The sequence below is a fragment of the Anas acuta genome, chromosome 24 (genome assembly GCF_963932015.1).
Source record: "Anas acuta chromosome 24, bAnaAcu1.1, whole genome shotgun sequence".
Taxonomy (NCBI): Eukaryota; Metazoa; Chordata; class Aves; order Anseriformes; family Anatidae; genus Anas; species Anas acuta.
In genome coordinates, this window is record NC_089002.1 from 1449335 (window position 1) to 1470789 (window position 21455).

General features: G+C 54.0%; 1 protein-coding gene and 3 long non-coding RNA genes across 4 annotated transcripts; 1 reads left to right on the top strand and 3 right to left on the bottom strand.

Moving 5' to 3' along the window:
• Positions 1–1311: 1311 nt before the first annotated feature.
• RBM15 (RNA binding motif protein 15) lies at positions 1312–9081 on the bottom strand. Its single transcript, XM_068659576.1, has one exon. It carries the CDS (start codon positions 8954–8956, stop codon positions 6077–6079), a length of 2880 nt encoding a protein of 959 aa, XP_068515677.1. The 5' UTR covers positions 8957–9081; the 3' UTR covers positions 1312–6076.
• A 4751-nt stretch (positions 9082–13832) lies between these two features.
• Positions 13833–17098, top strand: LOC137844064 (uncharacterized). The gene is made up of 2 exons (XR_011089792.1): positions 13833–16309; positions 16570–17098. It is a non-coding gene; the product is annotated as an uncharacterized lncRNA (long non-coding RNA).
• On the bottom strand, positions 16093–19268 carry LOC137844061 (uncharacterized). Its single transcript, XR_011089790.1, has 3 exons — positions 18928–19268; positions 17317–17463; positions 16093–17225 (listed from the first exon to the last, which is right to left on the bottom strand). It is a non-coding gene; the product is annotated as an uncharacterized lncRNA (long non-coding RNA).
• Positions 19269–19289: 21 nt separating this feature from the next.
• LOC137844063 (uncharacterized) lies at positions 19290–21058 on the bottom strand. Its single transcript, XR_011089791.1, has 3 exons — positions 20866–21058; positions 19602–19704; positions 19290–19499 (listed from the first exon to the last, which is right to left on the bottom strand). It is a non-coding gene; the product is annotated as an uncharacterized lncRNA (long non-coding RNA).
• Between the last annotated feature and the right edge of the window lie 397 nt (positions 21059–21455).

Below are 21455 nucleotides of genomic sequence, written 5' to 3' on the forward strand. Positions count from 1 at the left end.
AGCAAAAAAAGGTGAACAACAAAACTATCTCCTTTTACATTACAATTCAGTTCAACCTTTTAAACCCCCTTACCTGTTTGAGGGATTTACACAGCTCTTTGCCCCAGGAACAGAGACACCTTGCGGAGCACAACCACGGCATCCTTTTGCTGGAAGGCACCTGCAGCCTAGCAGTGATCCTGCACGGCTGCAGGACAGCACTAGGTTCGTTATCCACAGGAGGTTATAGTATGTCAAGGCAACCAGGGCAAGCTTGCATTTCAAGGTGTCTTCATCTGCATGTCACATTAACTCTAACAGACCGGCAAGCATAACACAAGAGGTGTCTGAAGCCAATGATGCCGCAGCGTTAGCTTCCTCTTCGTCTCAGCGGTTGTCAAATGTGCCCCGAAGTCTCCTGCAGCGAACATGGAGTTGAGCTCCTGCACTGGAACAGCCTTCCACAGCTCAGGAGCCCCCATACAGGAGAAGGCAGGACTACAGCACACAACATTGTCAGGATGCCTCCATTTTTTCCTCTCACCATCTGTACTACACATTGTGGTGACTGCAAGCAAACATGCAGCCGTACCTGGGACGCGATCAGGGTGCATGCACATCCGAGGCATGTGGAACATTTGCTTCAAAACCGGTCAAAATAAGGCACTGACACCAACGCAAAGGTTTTAAATTACCAACTCTAGCTCTCAGGAACTCTTCATCCATTCAGAACTAAACCCAGCACTGCATAACTGCTGAAAAGCCCCTGGAGATGGAGGAGCGCCTCGCGTATGTCAGGAAAGGCTTTATTAACAGCATTTAAACACTCCTAAGGACTCATTTCGCTTTTTCTTTTGGCAATTTGGTGCAAAGGTTTACGTGCAAGATTCAACGCAATTTCAAACTTTTTCTTCAAACTTAAAAAAAAAATCAAAACTAAAGCCAAACAAGTTGGGTGAACAAAATAAATCAGAAACATAAAATTCAGGAACTCCAGCTCGTCGAAGCCCCAGACTTGTACACCGTTCTGAGATGCAGGGTGGTGCTTCCCTGCTTCTTGCATGCCAGCATCAGCACCGCTTCCTCGTAAGGATGAGGAGTAAAGCAGCAAGTGACCCCCTTCACCGCAAACCAAGGGGGTGCCACAGCCAGACAATCAACTAGATTCTTCAGATCTGGTAAAACACGCTGGTCAACGCGAAAGTGCCAGTCTCCCTGCTTCTTGCTCAAGACCCGCAACTATCATTGAGCAGTAGCAGCAGCAAGTACCCCTCTGCTGCAAACAAAGGGGTCAAACGTTTGTCGTCAATTCACTTCCAGGCAGAAAAACCATTTTCCTCAAAAGAAACAATTTATTTAGAATGAAACAAAATCAGCTCAACTGTGAGCGCATGTTTGAGTGACAGCTACTTTTAAGCTGTGTGAGCCATAAAAAGGGTATTCCTTTACTTTTCCAGCAATCTTGTGTACACAGCACAAAGCAAAGAGGTCATTTTTTTTTCCACTTAAAACACGGGCATTGGCATCACAATAGCAGATACACAACTTTTTTTTTTTTTTTTTTAAAGCTGCCATTTTAGTAAAATGCACAAATACTAAACAGATAAGCTTTCTTCCATCAAGAGGCCCATGTAAATTCCACACAAGCCACAGCTTCTCTTCCCAAAGGTCCATTAGAGCTTGGTATCCCACGTGGTTGTCTTCTGCAGTCCACCAGCTTTGCTTGCAGGAGGAAAGAAAATGTTATTTCAATACAAATGTATACGACAGATTTTCGCCTCCCAACGTTATACCACCCACGGGCACGAAACCTTGCAATGAAGTCACCTTCTATGTATAGATGCATAACAAGTAGTGCAGGGCTTGTTTTTGGACCGAGGTTAAACTAGGCTTACAGTATTGATGGTTATTCAACTTTCAGCAACAGTTAATGGGACACGTCAAAATAATTAACCATGAGAAAAATCAGCGGAATTTTTGACAATTCAGTTGACTTTCCTCAAAGAACATTTCCCGAAGGCAACTTATCAACAGAAATGTGAAATGTAGTGTTCACAAGTTTCTCTTTTGTTATTATTTTGCTGCATAATTCCAACAGCAGGCAATTCCAATATTAAAGAGGGCAAATCAAAGACACACCTAATATCATTTAAAACTGTTACTATTCAAGTAATATTTCTCATCCATAATTTTAACACAAAACTGCAGGAAGTTGCATATTCAATTAACCATTCAGTTAATTCTACAATACAGTCTGCTTTAAGCCCGATATAAAAATCATCTCATCATTCCTTTTATAACTCATTGGAATACCTGTCCTTCGGTGCTATCTGCAGAAAGTTGTTAGAAAAAGGGGAGACAAGGGGGAAAGAACCCCAAAAACTCTGTAATTGTAGCATGGCAACGATTTTCTCCACTCTTTTTTCTGTTCAACAGGCGTACAGCAGACTCCCCACGAGTACTGCCCTCAGCACTGTTTGTCTTAAAAGCCAGGAACTACAATTTTCCAAGCCATTTTCCCTGAGTCCTCAGAGTTTTTGAACCTGTCTTCACAATTTTCACTGGTTCCTCCTTCCCATTAATACTTAAGGCCTTTCACCTCAGTTACCATCAACCAGATCGTTCCACTGCCAATGCAGGAAGCCTAAACTCTCTTCTTCACCCTCCACAGGAGGTTGAGCAAGTTGTCACCAAAGTATTTCAGCCTTTTGACAGCCGTATAAAAAAAATAGGGTTAAGATTTGCCTGGCACATAAATCGCTTCTCCCTCTGCAATGCTTAAAAGGCTGCACCAGGAGTCAGAAGCCAGGAGTCTGAAACCTCCAGAGCTGATGGTAACCTCAGTGCTCGTGCTGCACTCCCAGTCCACAGCAGACCGTGCACTAGACCGGAGCAAACAAAGCCACTGGCTAGCACCCAAGGAAGTTGCGTAAAGTTTCCAATTAAAAAAAAAATAATTAAATAAAATCTTAAACAAAAGTATGAGTCATTTGAGGTTCTTTCCCCAAAGCATAAAGCACAGCTACAAAATGATTCAGGAAAAGGACATCCTTTTTCCACATTAATTCAACAAACTAACTCGTGAAATATAGGAACATCAGCTGCACATAAAGTTTGAAGAAATACTGAGCTCTGACTAGAGCAACATAATGCCAAATACGACAAGAGAGCTGAATTCTGCTACATCTGTTTTGCTCTATACAGAAGTGATATTACAGATGGACTTCTACTTGCGCTCAGCCCTGGCCAAGGTGACTTTTAGTGGACAGCTACTCCAATGGTGCACACTTCAGAGCTTAAGAGAACAGCACAGCCACCAAAGCTGTACCAGACATGATGGCAGCACGTGGCCAAGTGCCGGCAAAAAATATTGCCAGTCAGCTATGTTTTGACATTAAATACCCTCAAAGGGTGTTAAAATCCTTGCTTACAAAACAAGAGCAGCAACCACAAATAAACCAGATTTAAAGAAGCAGGTACTCCGTTCGGTAAGAAACCAGAAAACCTGGAGTCAAATACAGCCTTGCCTGTTCCTTATTGCCCTCCAGTGCAGAGAACTTTGACTTACAAAAGCCAGTGGCAGGTACAACCACTGTTATTTTACGAGGAAGAAGGAAGTGCACCCAAGATGCTCCTCCTGAAAGGGATCCCACACCCCCCCAACTAGCTGTCAAGAGTTTGCTTTGACAAGCTGTGTTGACCCCAAGTTTCACGGGCTTTAAAAACAGGTGTCTGCTGTGTGTCAGCATAACAAACACTGTGCTTCACAAGTGGAAGTGTTGGACACAAACGATGCCAGTGCTTCTTTTTCGGTGTTGGACAGGTTTGAATTCCCAGCAGTTCAAGTTTCTTTCCTTTAAAACTCCGCGCTTGCAAGTGACTCATGTCAGATGCCACTGGAGAACTCGCTCTAAATGCAAGAAGCACTCAGAGCAAGTTAGCAGCAGTGTTGATTACATGCACACACACAACAGACACCTGCAAGAATTAAGACAGACATTCTTTGCAGTAAGTGGTAAATATGCTGTATCTTCTCAAACACAGTTATTTGCATTATTGGTGTCATTTCAAGAAATCCTCATTGTTAATAGCAAGATGAACAGCTGAGTTCTGCCATCTAAATCTACTACATTCACGTGGAAGGACAACAATCCAGAAATCCTGGATTTCACCCTCAAACACTTAAGAGCATTAAATGAGGCTTGTTTGTTTCCACTTTAAAAGAAAAGTAGCCCTAAAACCAAAATTTGTTTTCAAGATATGCTGCCACATTCGAGTTCTCAGTTCACTGCGATGCCTGGGACACAACATCTACTCCTTCTGCTCTGAAAAAGGAAATCACACCTCACAGAAACGAGAGCACTCTCTGAAGAGTGGCTCTGTAAAGTGGCATTACAGAAATTCACCTCTCTGTGACAGCAAATCTCGAACAAGTACTGTCAAACTTGACAACTTCTGTATCCACAGAATACATTCAGTGCCTCTCCTCCTTCAGGTACTACTGGCAACCCATCCCACATCTGAATTTGATTTTTGTGTCATCTAAGTTGAAACAGAAATCAACTTGCCCCACAGCAGTTACCCAGGGGACGCATCGGAGGATCAATGGAGGGAAGCAGCATTGTGTTTACATTGCCCATCTCCTAAAATGTGGCTAAGTGCAAGATTACATTCTGGCTTTAAGTGCAAGATTATATTTTAGGGCCATTATATGGATACAGTCAGATTTACACTTCAGTTTAGAAGCTAGCTGCAACAGCCTTGCAGTTGTTAAACAGTACGAGAGATCTGGATCCCTTAGAGAAAATGAACGACGTTCTCTGGAAAAAAGGCAAACTGCTTCCTCCTAGAATAACATGAAAAAGAACTCTCACCTCAGCATCCCAAACTACTTTTAAACTTCTCCAAGATGCTGAAAACACCTTGCTCCAGATTATCACAGAACCATAAACCTCATGTAATGCCCACTGTACTGTACCTGAAAAGTCTCTAGCAGACAGCAGTTCCTTGCTATTAACAAAAAGGTAAAATGATAATGAGAACTTTTATGTAATTAAATTATTACAGAATTAAAACCATCTCTGGAGAGAAGCACACTTGCTCAGAGTTTGCACTGTGGAACCAGACCCCACTGTACCTGCAACTCTTTGAAAAAGGCAGTAAAAACAAAAAACCACAATATAACTAAAGTTATTCTTAAAGCACCTCCTTGTTTCTTGCATACCAGAGTAAGCACAAGACATTCATGGTTTGTAACAAAGTCCTCAGCAATTTACCAAACATTGTCACTGCTACAAACCCAAAGTGCATATATGGGATACAACAGAACTCAGAGAAATAGGAGAAATACACCTGTTAAAAAAGCATACCTTCAGTGCATGCATTTCGTGGGGCTGGATGAAATTATCAAACACCCAATAAAGGAATTCATGTTCTGCAGTGTACCCAAGAGCAGGTGCTGGTCACCTGAAAGAAATCAACCTCGAGCCATGCAACTCAAAGGGAAACCATTCAGGCTCCTGAGGAAAGGGATCATGCGTGCCAAAGGGCCGCTGGCCTGAGGCCGTCACAGAATTTCAGTGACTCAAAAATGAGTTGACACCAGTCCACTAGCAGGGATGTGGTTTTCCATTTAAAATACTGAGTGCTTTAAATCTGGTCTTTCAGGTTTGTAACTCTAGAGAATGAGCTATTGAACTTGCTTTAAAATACATGAAATGAAAAAAGGACACGAATCAAAATTACGAAGACGGGAGTTTGTTCTTCCACCCCCTCCCCCCGTTTTTTTCTTTTTTTTTTTCTTTTTTTTTTCTTTTTTTTTTTTTGTAAATCAAAGCAGGCCTAGCCTCCCAGCTATCCCCATGGATAAGGGATTCTCAAAACATCCTATTCACACTAATGGCTAACCAACCTTTCTGGCTTCTAACTTTATAGAAAAATGTAGTAACAGAAAAACGGGCAGGGAAAGTCACCTACAAACAAAGATCTAATTAAAAATAATGACAGGGCTGGCTAAGGCTGTATCCCATAGCACCTGGCACACGCTGGAGGGGCTGTGTGGAGGAGTAGGCAGGGTTGGGTACAGAACACGAGGGCCTTAGGATGCCCCACGGACAATGATCATGACCAGATAGTCGTCCTCTGATTTGGCCAGTGCCTTGGCCGTGGAGTCCAGGAACTGCTGGGAGAAGTCGCAGGGTGGAAAGGCGTGCAGGACCCCGCTGTTCTCCTTGTCTTTGTTGCCCCCCACAGGGAGGCTGATCACCCCAGCAGCCTGCTTTTGCTTTAGGTAGGACACCAGATTCCTGAGTGGCCTCTGGGTGGAGGTTGTAGCGGCCTCGCTAGCTCCAGTTGCGGAGCGGTTGTCTGATGTGCCAGGCACAGCCAAAAGGATGGCGTAACCATTGGGGCCCGCCACTTTGATGCGGCGGTTCACCTCATCCAGCTTGGGCTGGTCCAGACGAAGACGCTGGGTGATCTTGAGCTGAGCTACTTTCCCCCCAGTAGCTCCTTCCACGAGGAGGCTGCTGGCAACTCCGAGGTCCCCCTGAAGCAGATGCATATTGGACGGGAAATTGCTGTTCTTCAGCAGAAGCATCCCCTGCCAAGCCAAGCACAGCTTGGAGGCTCCCCCAGCCTGCGACGCTCCATCCTGCTGCTGTTTCTGAGGTGGAGGTTTGAGCCGGGAGCCTCCGCCACCTCCTTCTGCAGCACGTTCATCCTTTTTGGCTGGACTTTTGCACTCCTGTGCGGCGGCTGCTGCAGAAGCACGATGCTTCCGCTCCCTTTCAGCGGAATTCTTGCGGTCGCGCTTTTCGTTCTGGCCCCGCTCCAGGCTGCCCCTGCGCGACTCCCGAATGGGTGAGGGCCGCTCCAACAGGAGCAAGCGGGAGGACGAGCGCTCTGGGTCACTGCTGTAACGCTCCCTCCCTCCAAGGAGCTCTGGGCTGCGGTCTGGGGGGGAGGTGGTGGCCAAACAGTGACGCTTTCGGGAGGAAGAGGAGCGCTCGCTGTCTGGAGAGCGGTCCAAGTGCCGGCCTCCATCCTCTGCCAGCCTCCGTTTTCTAGGCTGTTCCCTACTGCTACTGCCCAACTCCCGCTCCCCTCGGTCCCGCTCCAAGGACCAACCATCCCGACGCCGTTCTAGGCTTTCCAGCGGGTCATAGGCAGCTGCCCGGTTACTCCTATCCCGTACAGGGGGCGGGGGTGGCACCCACTCTGTTTCGGGATAAAGGTCTCTGTCACGGTCTCTGTAGAGTAATGGTGGCGTCCTGTCCCGGGCCCCCCGGAGGGGATCAGGTGGGGCCCCCCGGTGAGCCCCAAAAGCAGCTGCCTCTGCCACTAGCTCGTAATGAGCAGGGGGTGGCAAGGGCAGAGGCTGCAGGTAGGGCTGCTGGTACCGATGCTCAGTATCCGCAAAGTCCACGCGGAGCCGGCGATCCGGCCCACCCAAGGGAAAGCCTCGCATGTGGGCACAGGCCGCCTGCGCCGCATCCAAGCTCTCGTACTGGATGTAAGCCCACGAGTCACCTTTGCGGTAATCAATAGTGCGAATGGTGCCAAAACGATCAAACTCCCTGGCCAGGGCAGCAAGGGGCACCCAGGGCCCAAGGCCACCCACCCAAAGCCTGGTGGTTGGAGTGGCTTTACCATACCCAATCTTGATGGGGTTGCGCAGAAGCACCTTTCCTGACATGGCCAGCTTGGCCCGGTGTGCCATGTCCAGATTTTCAAATTTAAGAAAACCGTACGTGCTGGTTTGCCCACGACCCGGTCTTTTGATGTCCACCTCAGTGATGACCCCAAAACGGTCAAAGGCTCGGCGTAAATCTGTCTCGCTCACAGTGATGTCCAGGTTGCCCAGAAACAAAGTGCGGTTGGCTCTCTGGTCGTCCTCCGGGCTGATCTCCTCCTCACTGGCGGCTCCAGCACCCCCACCTCCTCCACGGAAGCCCCCGGCAGCCGCCACACCAGCCACCCGCTCCAGCCCATAGGCCGGCCGCACTCGCGCTTCGTAGAAGCCCCCGTAGTCCCTCTCCCTTTCCAGCTCCCTGGGCAGAGGGGGCGGAGGCGGCAAGCGGCCGAGGGCGAGCTGCTGCAGCCGGTAGTCTCGATAACCCAGGGCCCCGCCGCTGCCGGCGGGGGACAAAGCCCGCTGCGTCGCCCCGGCCGGGGGGTGCCGCACAGCCGCCGCCGCTGCCGCCGCGACTCCCACGGCCGCCGTGCCGTAGGGCGACTCCTTGTCCAGCAGCGCCGGGGAGCGGCTGCCACGCCGCCGGCTGCTCCCTCCGCCGCTCCCCACGTAGACGGCCTCGATCTTCAGCGGGCGGTCATAGAGCACGAGGCGGCCGCGGGCGTGCTTGGCGGCGCGGGCGTCCTCGGGCCTGCGGAAGTTGACGAAGGCCACCCGCTCGTCCGCGGCGCCGGTGCCGGGCGGCAGGCGGCTGATTTTGACGCTCACGTCGCCGAAGCGCTTGAACTCGTGGAAGAGCCCGTCCTCCACCGCCTCGTCGCTCAGCGCCGAGCCCAGCTCGCTGATCTTCAGCGTCTTGTACTCCCCGCCGCCGCCGCCCGACTCCGAGGACGGGGCCGCCGCCGCCGCCGGGGCCCGGGACTCCCCCCCGCCGCCGCCCCGGCTGCCTCCGCTCCGCGACGCCTCCGCGGCTTTGCCTCCGCCGTAGCCGTGCCGCCCGCCCCCGCCGCCCGCCGCCGCCGCCGCCGCCGCCCCGGCCTCGTACTCGCGGCTGCCGGCGCGGGCGGCCTTGTCCGGGTGCGGGCCGCGCCGGCCGCTGGTGCCGTCTCCGGAGGCCGCCGCCGCCTTCCCGCCGCCGCCGCCGTTGGAGCCGCCGGAGCCGCTCGGCTTCTTGCCGCTCCGCTCGCCGCGCGCCGCCGCCGCCGAGGAGGAGGAGGACGCCGAGTCCTCGCCGCCGCCCCGCGACCGCTTGGCCTTGGCGGGCGAGCGCTCCTTGCCCTTCATGGCGGCGGGCGGCGGCGGGGCCCCCCCTGCGCCCCGGCGGCCTCCCCGACTGCCCGCCCGCCGCGCTCACGCACCCGCCGCCATCTTGGAAGCCGCGGCGGCCGCCGGCCCCGCCCCCTCGGCGCCCATTGGCCGCCCGGCGCCGGCCCGCGGCCCCTGTTGGCCGCCTCGGGCCCGCCGAGCGGAAGACCCGCCCAGCCCCGCGCTCTCCTCCTCGTGATTGGTTCGGGGAGCTGTCCGTCTGCGGGCCGGCCTCCCGCGCCCGCGAGGAGGGGGCGGGAGGAGCCGTGCCCGCACCCCGCCCCGCCCCGCCCCGCCCGCTCATTGGACGGTTAGAAAGAGATCCGCCCTCTGATTGGGCGCGGGACCTGTCAATAGCGGCTGCCGGGCGGTGAGGGGACCGCCTCTGCTCGCCGCCCATTGGGCGAGCGGATCTCTTCCTTCTGATTGGCCTTATTGCCTGCCAGTTGTAGCGGCCCCGCCCCGCCGCTCCCCATTGGTCCACTCGCCCAGACGCGGGTTCCCGTCGTCCCTCTCCAGTTCTCGCGAGCAGCGCCCTACCCGCCCCTTCACCCCATTGGCCTCCGCGAAACCGGCCCGCGCTGCTCCTATTGGCCGAACGCGGCGCCGCTCCCGAAGAAGCGCGGGCTGCGGCTCACGCCCCGCCCTTCGCTTACCATTGGGCGAGAAAAACCTCCTCGGGCATCCGATTGGGCGCGGCAAGAGAGCTTGCGGATAGGCTGGGAGGCTGTCAGTCAGGCGCTCTCCGCCTCTGATTGGCCTTTGCTCGGGGAGGGGGCGGGATCCCGGCAGGGGGAGCTCGGCAGGCGCCGGGCGGGGGCGGCTCCGGTGCTGGGGCCTGGCGGGGCCGGGCCTGGGTCCCGCAGGGAGGGGGCGGGAGGAAGGCCCCGGCCCCTGGGCCCCCTCCCCGTGCCGGGGCATTACCCCCATGATCTCGAGGTCTCTTCCAACCCGGACATTCCGTGATTCTCTGATGTTCCCTGGCGCTGAGGGGTCCCCGCAGCTCCCGTGGGATCAGACCTCCCCCCGGGAACGTCTCAGTCTAACAGCAGAATCGGATCGGGCTTTAGGAGCAGCCCGTCAGGCTGCGTTCCCCCTGTCCCCTCATCTCCTGACAGGGGCGGTGCGCACAGGCTCCCGAAACCGCGGGTGGGTTCTGAATGGTGGGTAAATGGCTGATAGCTAAATACAGAGCTGGGAGGGAAAGAAATCGTGTTTGAGATGTGTGCTGAGCGTTAAAAAACAAGTTCCTCCTGTGTAACAGCACTGGGGTAACCTAACAGGCGCATTGGAGACAGACCCGCAGGGATAGCGGAGACAGCTCATGTGGATGTGATTATTGCAGACTGTAAGGGAGACTGATACAATTACGTGGATGCGGGCAGCCAGATGAAGTGATACAAAGGTATGTGAGGGAGGGGCAGCACCGCAGGCACAGGAGAGCAGTGGGTGAGTGAGGCACAGAGAATGGGCCAGGAGCCTGGCAGACAGGCTTATCGCAGCCGCTGCTCATCTGATCCCTGCAGCTTTCCTGGGGAGACACATGAGAAGGAGAAAACACGGCCACTTTTTATCCGATAGAAAAATCACTGCTCTGTCAGGGTGTTACCGTTTTACAGAAATGCCTTGCTTCCAAGGCCGGTGTTGCTGGAAAGGATTCTGGAGCCTGGGGTAGGATTGCCTCAGGAAGGAGACCTTGCCTGGCACAGCATGCTTCGGGGAACAGATTATCATGGTTTGAAATAAAAAGCAGCATCAGCTTGTTTTGGAACAGACACACCCATGCTCCATGCAGGTACCCTCCCTGCCAGTACCTCTCCCATGCATCCCATGGCGTCTGTCAGAGCAGAGGAAGCACTCCTTGGCCAGTCACAATAAAAAATATGGGGAAAATCTTATGTTGACATATTTCAGCTGCACCTTTGAGGCTACATCTGGTAAAACCTGGCACAGCTCCACAGGCTTGAGAGGAAATGCATCACTTTAAACAACTAGCAATAGAGACTTCTATCTGCCGAGGTTCTAACTGTTTCCTTGTGGTGCCTCAGGTTGCGAGCGAAACCCAAATTAAAATTCCACAGCTGATAAGTCACAGTTTAAGAGACACCTTGGAGGAGCACTGGGCCACATCGCTGAAGGGACAGGCTCTCCTGACCGGCATTTCATCTGATTTCTGTCCTCCAAGCCTGTTCCTTCCAAGCAGAGACATCTCCAGAGTTTTTCCACCTCTGCATCAGCCGGCAGCAGACTCAGACCTGTCTAACGTGCAGTTTGGCAGCACTGGTGCATTTGGAAGAGGGTTTTGGCTGTAGGGAAAGGCAACGCAGCACCCAAAATGAGCTCTGGAGAAAAGCACGCTTTGTCAGACCCAAGAAATGGTCCTGCATAAGCAGGAATCGCTCCCCAGGCCCAGGCTAGATAACAAGCACTCTGTCTGCATTTATTTACGTGTATGAATAATTAAGGAGCCAGATGGCCCTTGAGCCCCTGGCCTAGATAGAGACGTCTAATTACATTTGGTGTCAGTGGGAGTTGGGCATCGAGGTCCTGTCAAGCTGGGCTCATCCTGGACGATACTTGGGTGTTGCAGAACCGGAGAAACTTGCTGTTTTCTGCAGAAACCTCTCTCTAGAGCTTAAGCGTGCGACTCCTTCTTAAAGCCTGGATGGAGATGACAGCAGAGGAGCCAGTGAGCCTGATGGAGGAGAGGCAAAGAGGGCTCCCATCAGGATGCTGAGCCCCACAGCCTGATTGACGTGGGCTGAAGACTTGCGAGCATCTCAGCTGGGGAGGTGACTGCTTGTTGGCAGTTTTGCATTGAGGCAAGCTGCGTTTCTTCCTGGAGATGCACTTGCATCCCAGCTGGCCATTAGAGATGTCAAAATACATTAGCTTCACTTAGGTGAGGCTACAAGAGCCATCCCAGGAGCTCCTGCCAGCGCAAAAGCGAGCTGGCTTGCACCCTGACCCTCAGCACCACAAAAGGGAGGCAAAAGCTTCCCCCACACAGTCACTGCAGTTCTCACGATGGTCTCTGCCTTCGCCAGCAGCAAAAAAAAAAAAAGCTGGAGAATGTCCACCCTGCAGGATCATAGTGAGGTTTGGCAGCAAACTGTGAGGCAGCTCCCAGCACCTCAAGGAAAGCCAGGAGAGAGAGGGCTCCTTCCTCCAGGAGAAAAAGAGGTGCCTGGGGTTTGCTTGCAGCCTCCTGGGGAGCCAACGTGGAGACGGGGGTGAGTTCAAGAGTCCTCAACCTGCCCCAGCTCTTGGCTCAGTTCTGTTGCGCCAAGTGGTGCCAGTCCCTGCGAACATCTCAGCCCTGAGGAACTGGCCTGGGCTTTATTCCTGGTTTGTGCTGGTGTGCTCAATGGGGAATGGTCCCTGTGGGGACTGGTCCCTCATTGCCTGATTTTCCTCCCAGCGCCAAAATCAATCAGGAGCACCCGATAGCTGCCCAGCTAAAGCCAAACTCTCTTCCCCGTGCTTCAGCCCAGCTCGGCACCACCTCGCGGCCTCTGAGGACAGCTCCCCGGGCAAGGTGTCCCCCTCCGAGCCCCAGACCTAGCAGCATCTTCGAGCTCCCCTGGGCACCCCAGTGCTCCCCAGTCCAGCCCCGCTGCCGGCAGAGGGCAGCGGCAGCCCAGGAATTGCCGGCCGGACCCGTTCCCCGGCCCTTCTCCACCCTGTTTCGTTGCTTTTCCTCCGCTGCGCGGGTTTAATAAGTAATGAAGGAATTTATGGAGCCATTAGCACAGTAATTGTTCACTTTCCACCTAATAATCGGAGATTAATGGAAAGGGAAGAATAAACCCCAAAGTAGAGAGAGGATTCAGGCAGCACCAGGGAGCCAGGGCCACATCCTGCACTGAAGCCCAGTGCCCAGAGGACACCCGTCAGCGTCCAGCATTACAAAGTCTCGAGCAGTTGGGGTTCCTCTGTGCTCTTGGCCTCCTGCCCTTCCCTGTCCCCAGCTGCCCTCCTCAGGGACATGCTGGGGACAACCCCCCCTCCTCTGGACATCAATGTCCACATGGAATGGTGGCGCCAGATGTTGGGGACCCATCCCAGAAGAACTCAATGTACCTGCACCCACGCCAAGAGATGAGACTCATCGCTCTCCTGGCATCTTTAAGCACTGGGTCCTCCGCTCCAGCCAGTGCCATGTCACTGCACGGCAACACGCTGCCACGCCGCGACACAATGAGCCAGCACTGCAGCAGCTTTGCACAAGCTGTGTTCTGCTGGGCAGACAGCAAACAGGTGGCAGCTCCAGATGAGGAGGACTTCACATCACCCCGGGGCCCCAAGATGCCCCAAACACCAGAGATCTGGCTCAGTCTCAGCCAGGGCTGTCAGGCGCCTTTTGGGAATTTGGGCAGGGGAGGACTCCTCTTGGATAGGGACAGGGGAGGCCCCCACCCCTGCTGCGAGCTGTAATGTCACCACCAAGTGTGACGTGCTTGCAGGACGAGTGGCTTGCTGTGGAAGGAGAAGCAGTGCAAAGGGATGCTGTGGAAAGCCAGCCCTGCTCTGAACTGCTGGGACCTGTGGCCTTTCCCTGCTGTCCCAGTAGGGTGGAAAGCGCAGACACAGCCTGTGGCAGAAGGTAATTCTCAACCCTTTGCACAAGCAGCTGGGAAGGGATGAGCTGAGCAGCAGCTTGCAGAGCCCAGCACCTGCATGGGGGGACCACAGAGATGGCCCTGTGAGCCAGCCCGCATCCAGGCACCTCACACCTCTCCTCCACCCTCATAAGCATCCTTACCTCATTCTCCATAGTGCCAAACACTGCCACACACATGCAAAAGTCACCCATCTCTATGGCCTCCGGGGTGCCCTGTGTCATATCTTCCCCACGCCACGCTCCACAGGTGGGAGTGGAGAGCAGCGTGCCGAGCAGCATGTCCTCTCCTCTAACATGGCCTATCCTTTCACAGCACCTCTGTCTACAGGCATACAGTTGAAAACACCAAATCTTCACAAAATGTTCCTCCCTCTGACACCTTCCCAAGCAAAAACGGTGTTGTGCTGAAAGGCATCACCCCTGCGGCAGGCGAGGAGGCCAGAAGGTGCCAGGGAGCCCTCCAGTACGAGGACACATGCTGACCACAAAACACAGACTTTGTTTCTGTTTATCCTCCTTCCCCAGCCCATGCTACACATGGGCAGCCTGATGCTGGTTTCTCTTCACTGTCACCCAGGGACTGGTTCCCACCTCCTCCTAAGCACTGCCTGTGCCTCGGCTTTCCCATGCTATGGGTTTTCAGAGAGGGCTTTTCCTGTGCTGGACAGGTGGGGAAAGAAGATTCTCCAACCGAGATAGTTCCCTCAAAATCACCAAAATGCCCCCAGCACCTCCCAGATCAGGCACTCCAGCACAGGTTTGTTGTGCCTCTGCACTGTTAGTGGGAAGGAAAGATGGCAATTAAAATAAATTAGAGGCTGGCAGCCCCATTTGTCATCAGGGAGCTGTTACAATCTGAATAGGGTGGGAACTCAGGTAGGAGACAATCAATAAAGCAGGGCTGTAAGGAGACACCCACCAACCTTCAGGCAGAGCCCCGAAATCAAAAGCCTGCCTGACTTTGCTATCGGAGCAGTGCTGGCCCTGAGGAAGGAAGGCGTGAGCTGAGTTCCCTCCAGCCCTTGGGTTTCCAAGCTGGGAGCTATGGGCAAGGCTTTGCTGCTCAAGGAGACCCTTTTGCACGGCGTAACGGGATCCTCTGCAACTTGGAGGAGCAGTGAACAATTCATGGGCTCTGGCAGATCACACAGCCCTGGGGCAGACCTGGGGTTTTATCCTTCCTTCAGCCCAGGATGCTCCTAGGAACAAGGGGACCTTCCTACTCCTGAAGCACTGGGGACCTGAAGCACTTTGGGATCTCAGAGCCAGTGGGGGAGCTGAAGCAAAGCACATTGTGCTGCTCCCAGCTGTCCCAGTGTGTCACCCGCCACGCATCAGCCCTGCAGCAGCTTCATACTGTCCTCCTGGGGGAACCCTGCTGAGCGCTTGTCTCTCTCCTTGAAGGCATTTCAGGACCATTTCAATCCCGTGCATGTCCACCTCTCCTGGTCCACCAGAAGCTCCATTGGTTCCCTTCCAGAAGGGCCGGGCTCAGCCCTGTACCTCCGTGGCCATTCCCAGCCGCTGTGGCCCAAGGAGCAAAGATGGACAGCTCTCAGGCAGGCAGTTACTCCTGGGGGAGGAAAACTGCGATGAACTGGGTGGTTACACAGCAGGTGCCCTGGATTTGGCCTGCTGATGGACCCTGAAGGAAGATGACCTTGTTTCGGAAGCCCCAAGGGACCAGCACGTGGCTGCATGCTGCATCGAGGCAGTTGACAGGCACGGGGAGGTGGCTGGGAGCCACCTTGCCACCCCTGCCCCACATCTCCCCCTCTTCCACCCCAGCAGCCTCCATCCCTCCAACCTGCACTGGATCCCGTGGGTCTTCATCAAAAACCGTTCTGTACATTTGGTGCCTGGAGCTCCCTCAGCCATGGACTATGAATTCTTGCTAAATATATATTTAAGGGAGTCATGGGGATATTTTTAAATGACCCCTGAAGCTATTTCTGCTTAATCTCCCTCACTTTTCCTCTGTCTCTCTCCCTGATCTCCTCCGCAGAGGATGAGAGCTCATTTTCATCTCTCCTGTCTGGGCGACAAGGAGCCTGGCTGAGCACAGACAAAAGCCAGTCCAAAAACGAGCAGACAGAGCTGAGAGAGAACAGCACCCGGGTCTGCTCCAGCCCAGAGCAACCAGGGCGAAAAACCCCTCTGCAGCCCTGCCCAGGTATGCAAGGGGCTTTTGGCCCCTCTCTGATCTGAGAGAAGAGGAAACCCAACCACTCAGCGCGAGACCCGCGTGCAGTCCTGGTGCTGGGGCCAGCCTTCAGCCCACACCCAAAAGCAAATACACCCCCGGCATGCTCCACTCACAGCCCTGCCCGGAGCCCCACCACTGACTTTCTCTCCACCCGGCCCAAGCCATTTCACTGCTCCGTGTCCCAGTTCCCCCACTGGACACCTGGGGGTAATCACCCGGCCCTGCGGCTGGGGGGCCCCGGTGCCTCCCGGCCCTGCAGCTGGAAGAGGTTATTTTCTGAGGCAGCCCTCAGGGGAAGGGCACTGGGTGTGCACTCACACACATGTGGATTTATTACACCTAAATGCTGCCAGGAGAGGCATACAAATGAGTGAAAAAGCCAAGGAACTATTTGTTTAACCCTTTCAGCCCCATGGCGGTCCCCTGCCCCATCCTCCTGCTGGTGCCCTTGAGAAGCTGCCCTTGTTCATCGCAGGCAAACGCTTGTTCATCTTCCCTGCAGGTGTGATTTGCCCTTCAGGCTCTGCCCATGGCCCATGCCATCAGTCCTGTTCACAGGCCATTAACTCCAGCATTGAGCTCTACCCCTCCCTCCCCTTTCCCCGACTGTTTCAGTTTGTGCATTTCTTAGGTTTTTGCCCGACTCCTTTGGGTGGGTTTAGTGGAAGCAGCAGGATTGCCTGATGGCTTCCAGCAGAAAAGGGAGAAATGTTCCTCCTCTGTTCTCTCTCACTGACTCTCCATTGCTGTCTTCCCTCCCAGATTTCCTCACATGGAGCCCACCATTTGCTTTCTTCCAGCAGTTCCCCTGCTGCTCAGGCACTTCCAGGTGCCTCCAGCCTGCGAGGCACAGACTGACCAGGCTCCCTATGGAAAATGCAGACAAGAGCAGGTAGTAAAGCAGGGAGGGAATCTAACTCCCCGAGCCTGAAGCAGGATTTAACCCACATCTGGACCATCCTGAGCGAGCAGCCTCATTCTGAAGCCTGCATTTCTCCAGTAAGATTTAACCATCAGGGTCCAGCCTGGACTTCTCACACAGACTCCCCCAAACCACCCCACAAGGCACGTGGAGGAGCATGGACATGGGAACAGACGTCTCACAGCCCAAGGACACTCAGAGCATAGGTTTTGATACAAATCTCTCCAGAAAGCTTTATGAGACTCTAGTTGCTTTTCCCTGGTGCTTAATGACCTCGGGGGTAGAGGCTGCCAGTAATCAGGTTACCATCACTCTACCGAGACGCAATAAGCGCTGCTGACACTCACAGTGCATTCATGGCAAGCTACATTGCGTGAGTTGGTGCAGCCTGTTTCTCCCTGGGTGCTTGCTACACATTCGGGAGTTTGGCACTGCAGTTGTTTCTCACACCTCAGTCAAAGGCAGACTTGAGCTGCTGCAAATATTTGTCTGTTTGCTGGAAAAAAAAAAAAAATAATCAAAAATAATGGCTGAGAGATGGGACATAGGAGCTGTGAACAGGAGAAACTGCATGGCTTACTTCTTACCACAGGTCCTTTGGAAGCCCTCTTGTGCATTCAGTCTTGGAGATGCTTCACAAGCTGTTGCATCCACATTTCAGCACAGGACAGATCCAGGATCCTTCTCTCTTGGGAGCTCAGCAGCACCCACATACTACATACAACCCAGCACACCTGGTGAGAACAAGTACAAATGGGCTGAGATGCCCTGAAACACCTCTTGGAGCGGGAGCCTGACCCCAGGAGACCACTGAGATGAGGAGAGGAGACCCTACAGCTTCACCACACGTTACACGAAGTGAGAAAAATCTTCTGCCGTGACCTGCACACAACCACTCTGCTTCCCCACTGCTGAGAGCTAGGCAGCCCCAGTGCTGCTGCTGAGGCTGGGACATCCCCAGGCCATGCCCACGGACCAGCCAGGATGGCTGCAGCTGCCTGCCAAGAGCTTCTGTGACAGAATTGCTTGCAGATGCTCTTGGTGCAGGTCCAGGACACCCTGAGCTTCTGCAAGCCAGACCTGGGCACGCAGCACAGAGCAGACCTGCACTGCCTCGTCCTGGCTCCAGCCGCGCTTCGACAGCGTTGCTGCAGGAGGCCGAGTGATGGAATGACAGAGGGAGAAAATGGTCTCCTTACTCAGTTTTAAGTGAGGGACAGCAGAATATTGTGCATGATGCTGTCACCCTTTACATTTCAGAGGAACCAGAGGTTGCTGTTGCCTAACAGCAGCATTTGGGGGCATGGCGGGATGGAGCTCTGCAGGACACAGGAACTCTGCGGGAATGACCCATAGAGCAGTACTGGAGACACAACCTCAGCTGGGGCACTGCAGAGCAGGGAGGTCTTTCCCTGAAGTGCCAGCACCCCACTGCATCCCTTCTCTGGCTCCCGAGGGAAACCCAAGTATGTAGGCTGTAAAACAGGGCAGTTCAGAGCCCTCAGTGTCCCCTCTACCTCACATTACTTTTCCTTCTTGCCCACTTCTGTCACCTGCAGAGTGCTGGGGTCAGAGGATGGCTCATGGAGAGCTGTGCCCAGCCACCCATCACCAGCACCACCCTGGGGACCTGCTCAAAGACTGCACACCACAGTACAGCGATGACAAGAGCTGGGTCTCAGTGAGGAGCTAGCATGAAAACCTACATCCTTTCTGCACCCAACCATTGCATGGAGAGGATGGCTCTTTATGGGATTCTGATGCAGCACTGAGCACCACATTGTGGGGAGGTGGCAGATGTGCACATTGCTGGGAGGTGACATTGCCACCACCCAGCATGGACAGGAGCAGAGGGGACTGGTTTAAAGCCATATCCATCACTGCAACCCCACTGCAGGGTGTGAGATTGGCTCCAAGCTGCCCAAGGGGAGGTGGAGCCCACCCAGCACCTCAGCACCCAGAGAGGCTTCATCTCTGTAGACATCCCCAGAGGACCAGAAGGGTCTTGCCCAGCTCAACAACATGGTGAAAAGCCGTCCATTTGCGAGTGCCGCTTGCAAAAAAACAAGCATGCAATCTGACCAAAACCAGGTCCTGTCTTGGTCATTCCCCTTGGCAGCCCTGCTGCCTCCGTCCCGGTACACTGGATGCCTTCATCACTCTGAGCCAAAGATTCACGGCGAGGGCTCTCAGCTCACCACTCAGGCAGGCGCTGTGCTGCCACCCAGAGAAGGACTCCCAAGGACGTGAGCTGAGGGCGGTCGCACTGCAACTCGCTCTCCTCCATCAGCTGGATTAAGGACCATTTCCCACTTCTTCACCAAGGACAGTGGAGAAGGGCTGTGACCACATCAAGGTGACCAGCTCCAGGTTGCCAGGGGCTGACCTCCAGCACATGGAAGGGGAGGTGGCACAAACCTCCACAAGAGCATCACACACCCCAGGTCCCAGCCAGGGGCAGCTCTGCAGCCTTTACCCCCCCCCCTTCTCTCCCCTCCTCCTCCTCCGGCCGCTTTCCCCACAGGGAGACAGGCAGCAGCTGAGATAATTTACCATTTAATGTGGGCAGATGGCTTAATTTAAACAAAATCAGAGAGGAGGGAAGCCAGGCTGTGAATGCCTTGATGAGTTCAGGCTGTTCTCCTTTCCCTCCCCCTCCCCTTTCTTCAACCTTTCTTCAGCAGCAGGTAAGGTCCCCAGTGCCAGGATCCAACGGGGCTGGATCCAGTCCCAAAGGCTCCTTGGGTCCCGTCATCCTCCCTGAGCTTCACTGTGTGGGAGGAAGAAAAAAAATCCATGTGCAGCAAAAGTCAACATCCCCCAAGCCCTTTTGCAGCTCAGTTTGGAATACAGAAACCCTGGAGATCTTCACCTGGAGGGGCTGGGTTGGCTGGCAGCAGCTATGAGGGTGGGTAGAGGTGGTAGCACGGCCACCCAGAGCTTGTGCCCCAAGGACTGTAGGGACAGAATCTGTCCTGCAGTAGTGGGGATAGAGAGACTGCGTAGGCAGATTTAAGGATGAACCAGCTGTGGTGGGGAGGCTGTTGAGAGGAAGAAGAGATGGACAGAGACCAAAGGGACTGCAGCCCCTGTGCTGCACCAGGCTAAATCCCTTCCTTCACCTGTTCTGTTCCTTGAGGTCAGCCCAGCAGGCAACATACCCACTAATCCCTTCCAAAACTCCCATTCAAGCTGTGCTCTGCCCAAGGCTTCATTGTGCTCCCAGCTCTTCCCCATCTCAGGGTCTTCCACCCCCAACCAAAGCCTGCTCAAGCTTCAGCCGTGCAGGTCCCATCTTGTGCCCTCCGAGCCCCTTTCATGGTGAGGTCCTGCCTAGGGAGCTTCCAGGGCTGAAACATCCCAGCTCCCCTGGGCTGCAAGGGCCAGCTGGGGTGGGAAGGCAGATCTGAGCCAAAACCATCGCCAGGGCCCACTGGTGAACACGGAGGATAATCAGCAAAGCTATCATCAAGCATTTGGTGTTCAGCACTGCTGTTTCCTACCAGGGTATTAACCCAGCACGGCTCCCTTCGCTCACCAGGAGAGCCAGGCAGCTAGCCCTGTTCCAGGCCAGCATCGTCGACCACCACCTCCTGCAACCCTGAGAGGGGGAAAACACCCACAACAATTGCACCAACCCCCGTAATTTCCGGAACAAACACGGCGAGATCTTATCTGTCAAGAGACAGAGATTTTCCTATAATTACCCACATCCCCTATGCACATAACAAATCCATCTCGGTTATGCAGAGACTTTTCATAAGAGGTTGCATGGCCGTAGGTGATTGCTTTAAAAAGCTACCCACCCATGGAGTTGTGCTTTCTGTGCTCGTTCCCTCCACAGTAATAAACGCTAATAATAAAGCTTAGCACCACACAGCATTTCATGGCCTGTCTAATGCAGGAAGTCAAAGTGGCTGAACACAATGGTCTCTTCTAATCACAAAAATAATAATAATCCAAGGAAAAAGCCAATGCAGCCTTCTGGAGGTGCAGAGCATGGTCTGAAGGGCTAGCAGCCTTGATTTGGGATTTAAAAGCTGAGTCTGGGAGTTCAATGAGGTGCCCTCAGCTAAAAAGTGCATCGATGGCAGAAGCCAGGGCTGGGGGTTTGCAGCCCCTTTCTGCCCTCCCACCTGTGTCCATGAGCCTGCCTTGGGTTCAATGAGCTTGTGCCAAATGTGGCTGAATTATTCCCATCTCCCCCCAGCAATTTTCTCCACCATTACCCTAATTAGCCTCCCCCCCCCAGCCCTGGCGGGTTGCTCAGTCGAGGCTGTGGGGGTCTGGGGAAGAGGCTCGGTGTTGGATCTGTGCAGAGCAGCTGCTTTGAACAGTGGCTGCGGGTGGTGATGAGCAGGGCTGATAGCCAGCACGGCTGCCTCACTGCCGCTGATCCGAATTTCAATCAGGTCAGGAGAAACCCATCCAGCTGCATCCTCCACGGGGAAGAAAACAGAAAACAGTCCTTGGGAAGCTACTGAGATGCAATTAGCAATGGGGCACAGAGGTGGAACATGCGGTAGGGTGGGCTGGAAGGTACCTGCTGGGGAGGTAGGAGAGTCAGAGAGAGTTTTGTTCTGCTCTCTGGACACCTGGAGCACAAAAGCAGCAAGGAAGTGTGGGGAGAGGAGCCAGGAGCAAAGGTGATGGGGCTGATTTGGAAGCTTCTCTTTTTCCTTTCACCTGGTGAGGTTTTGGTCAGGGACCATGGCCACAAGAGGCA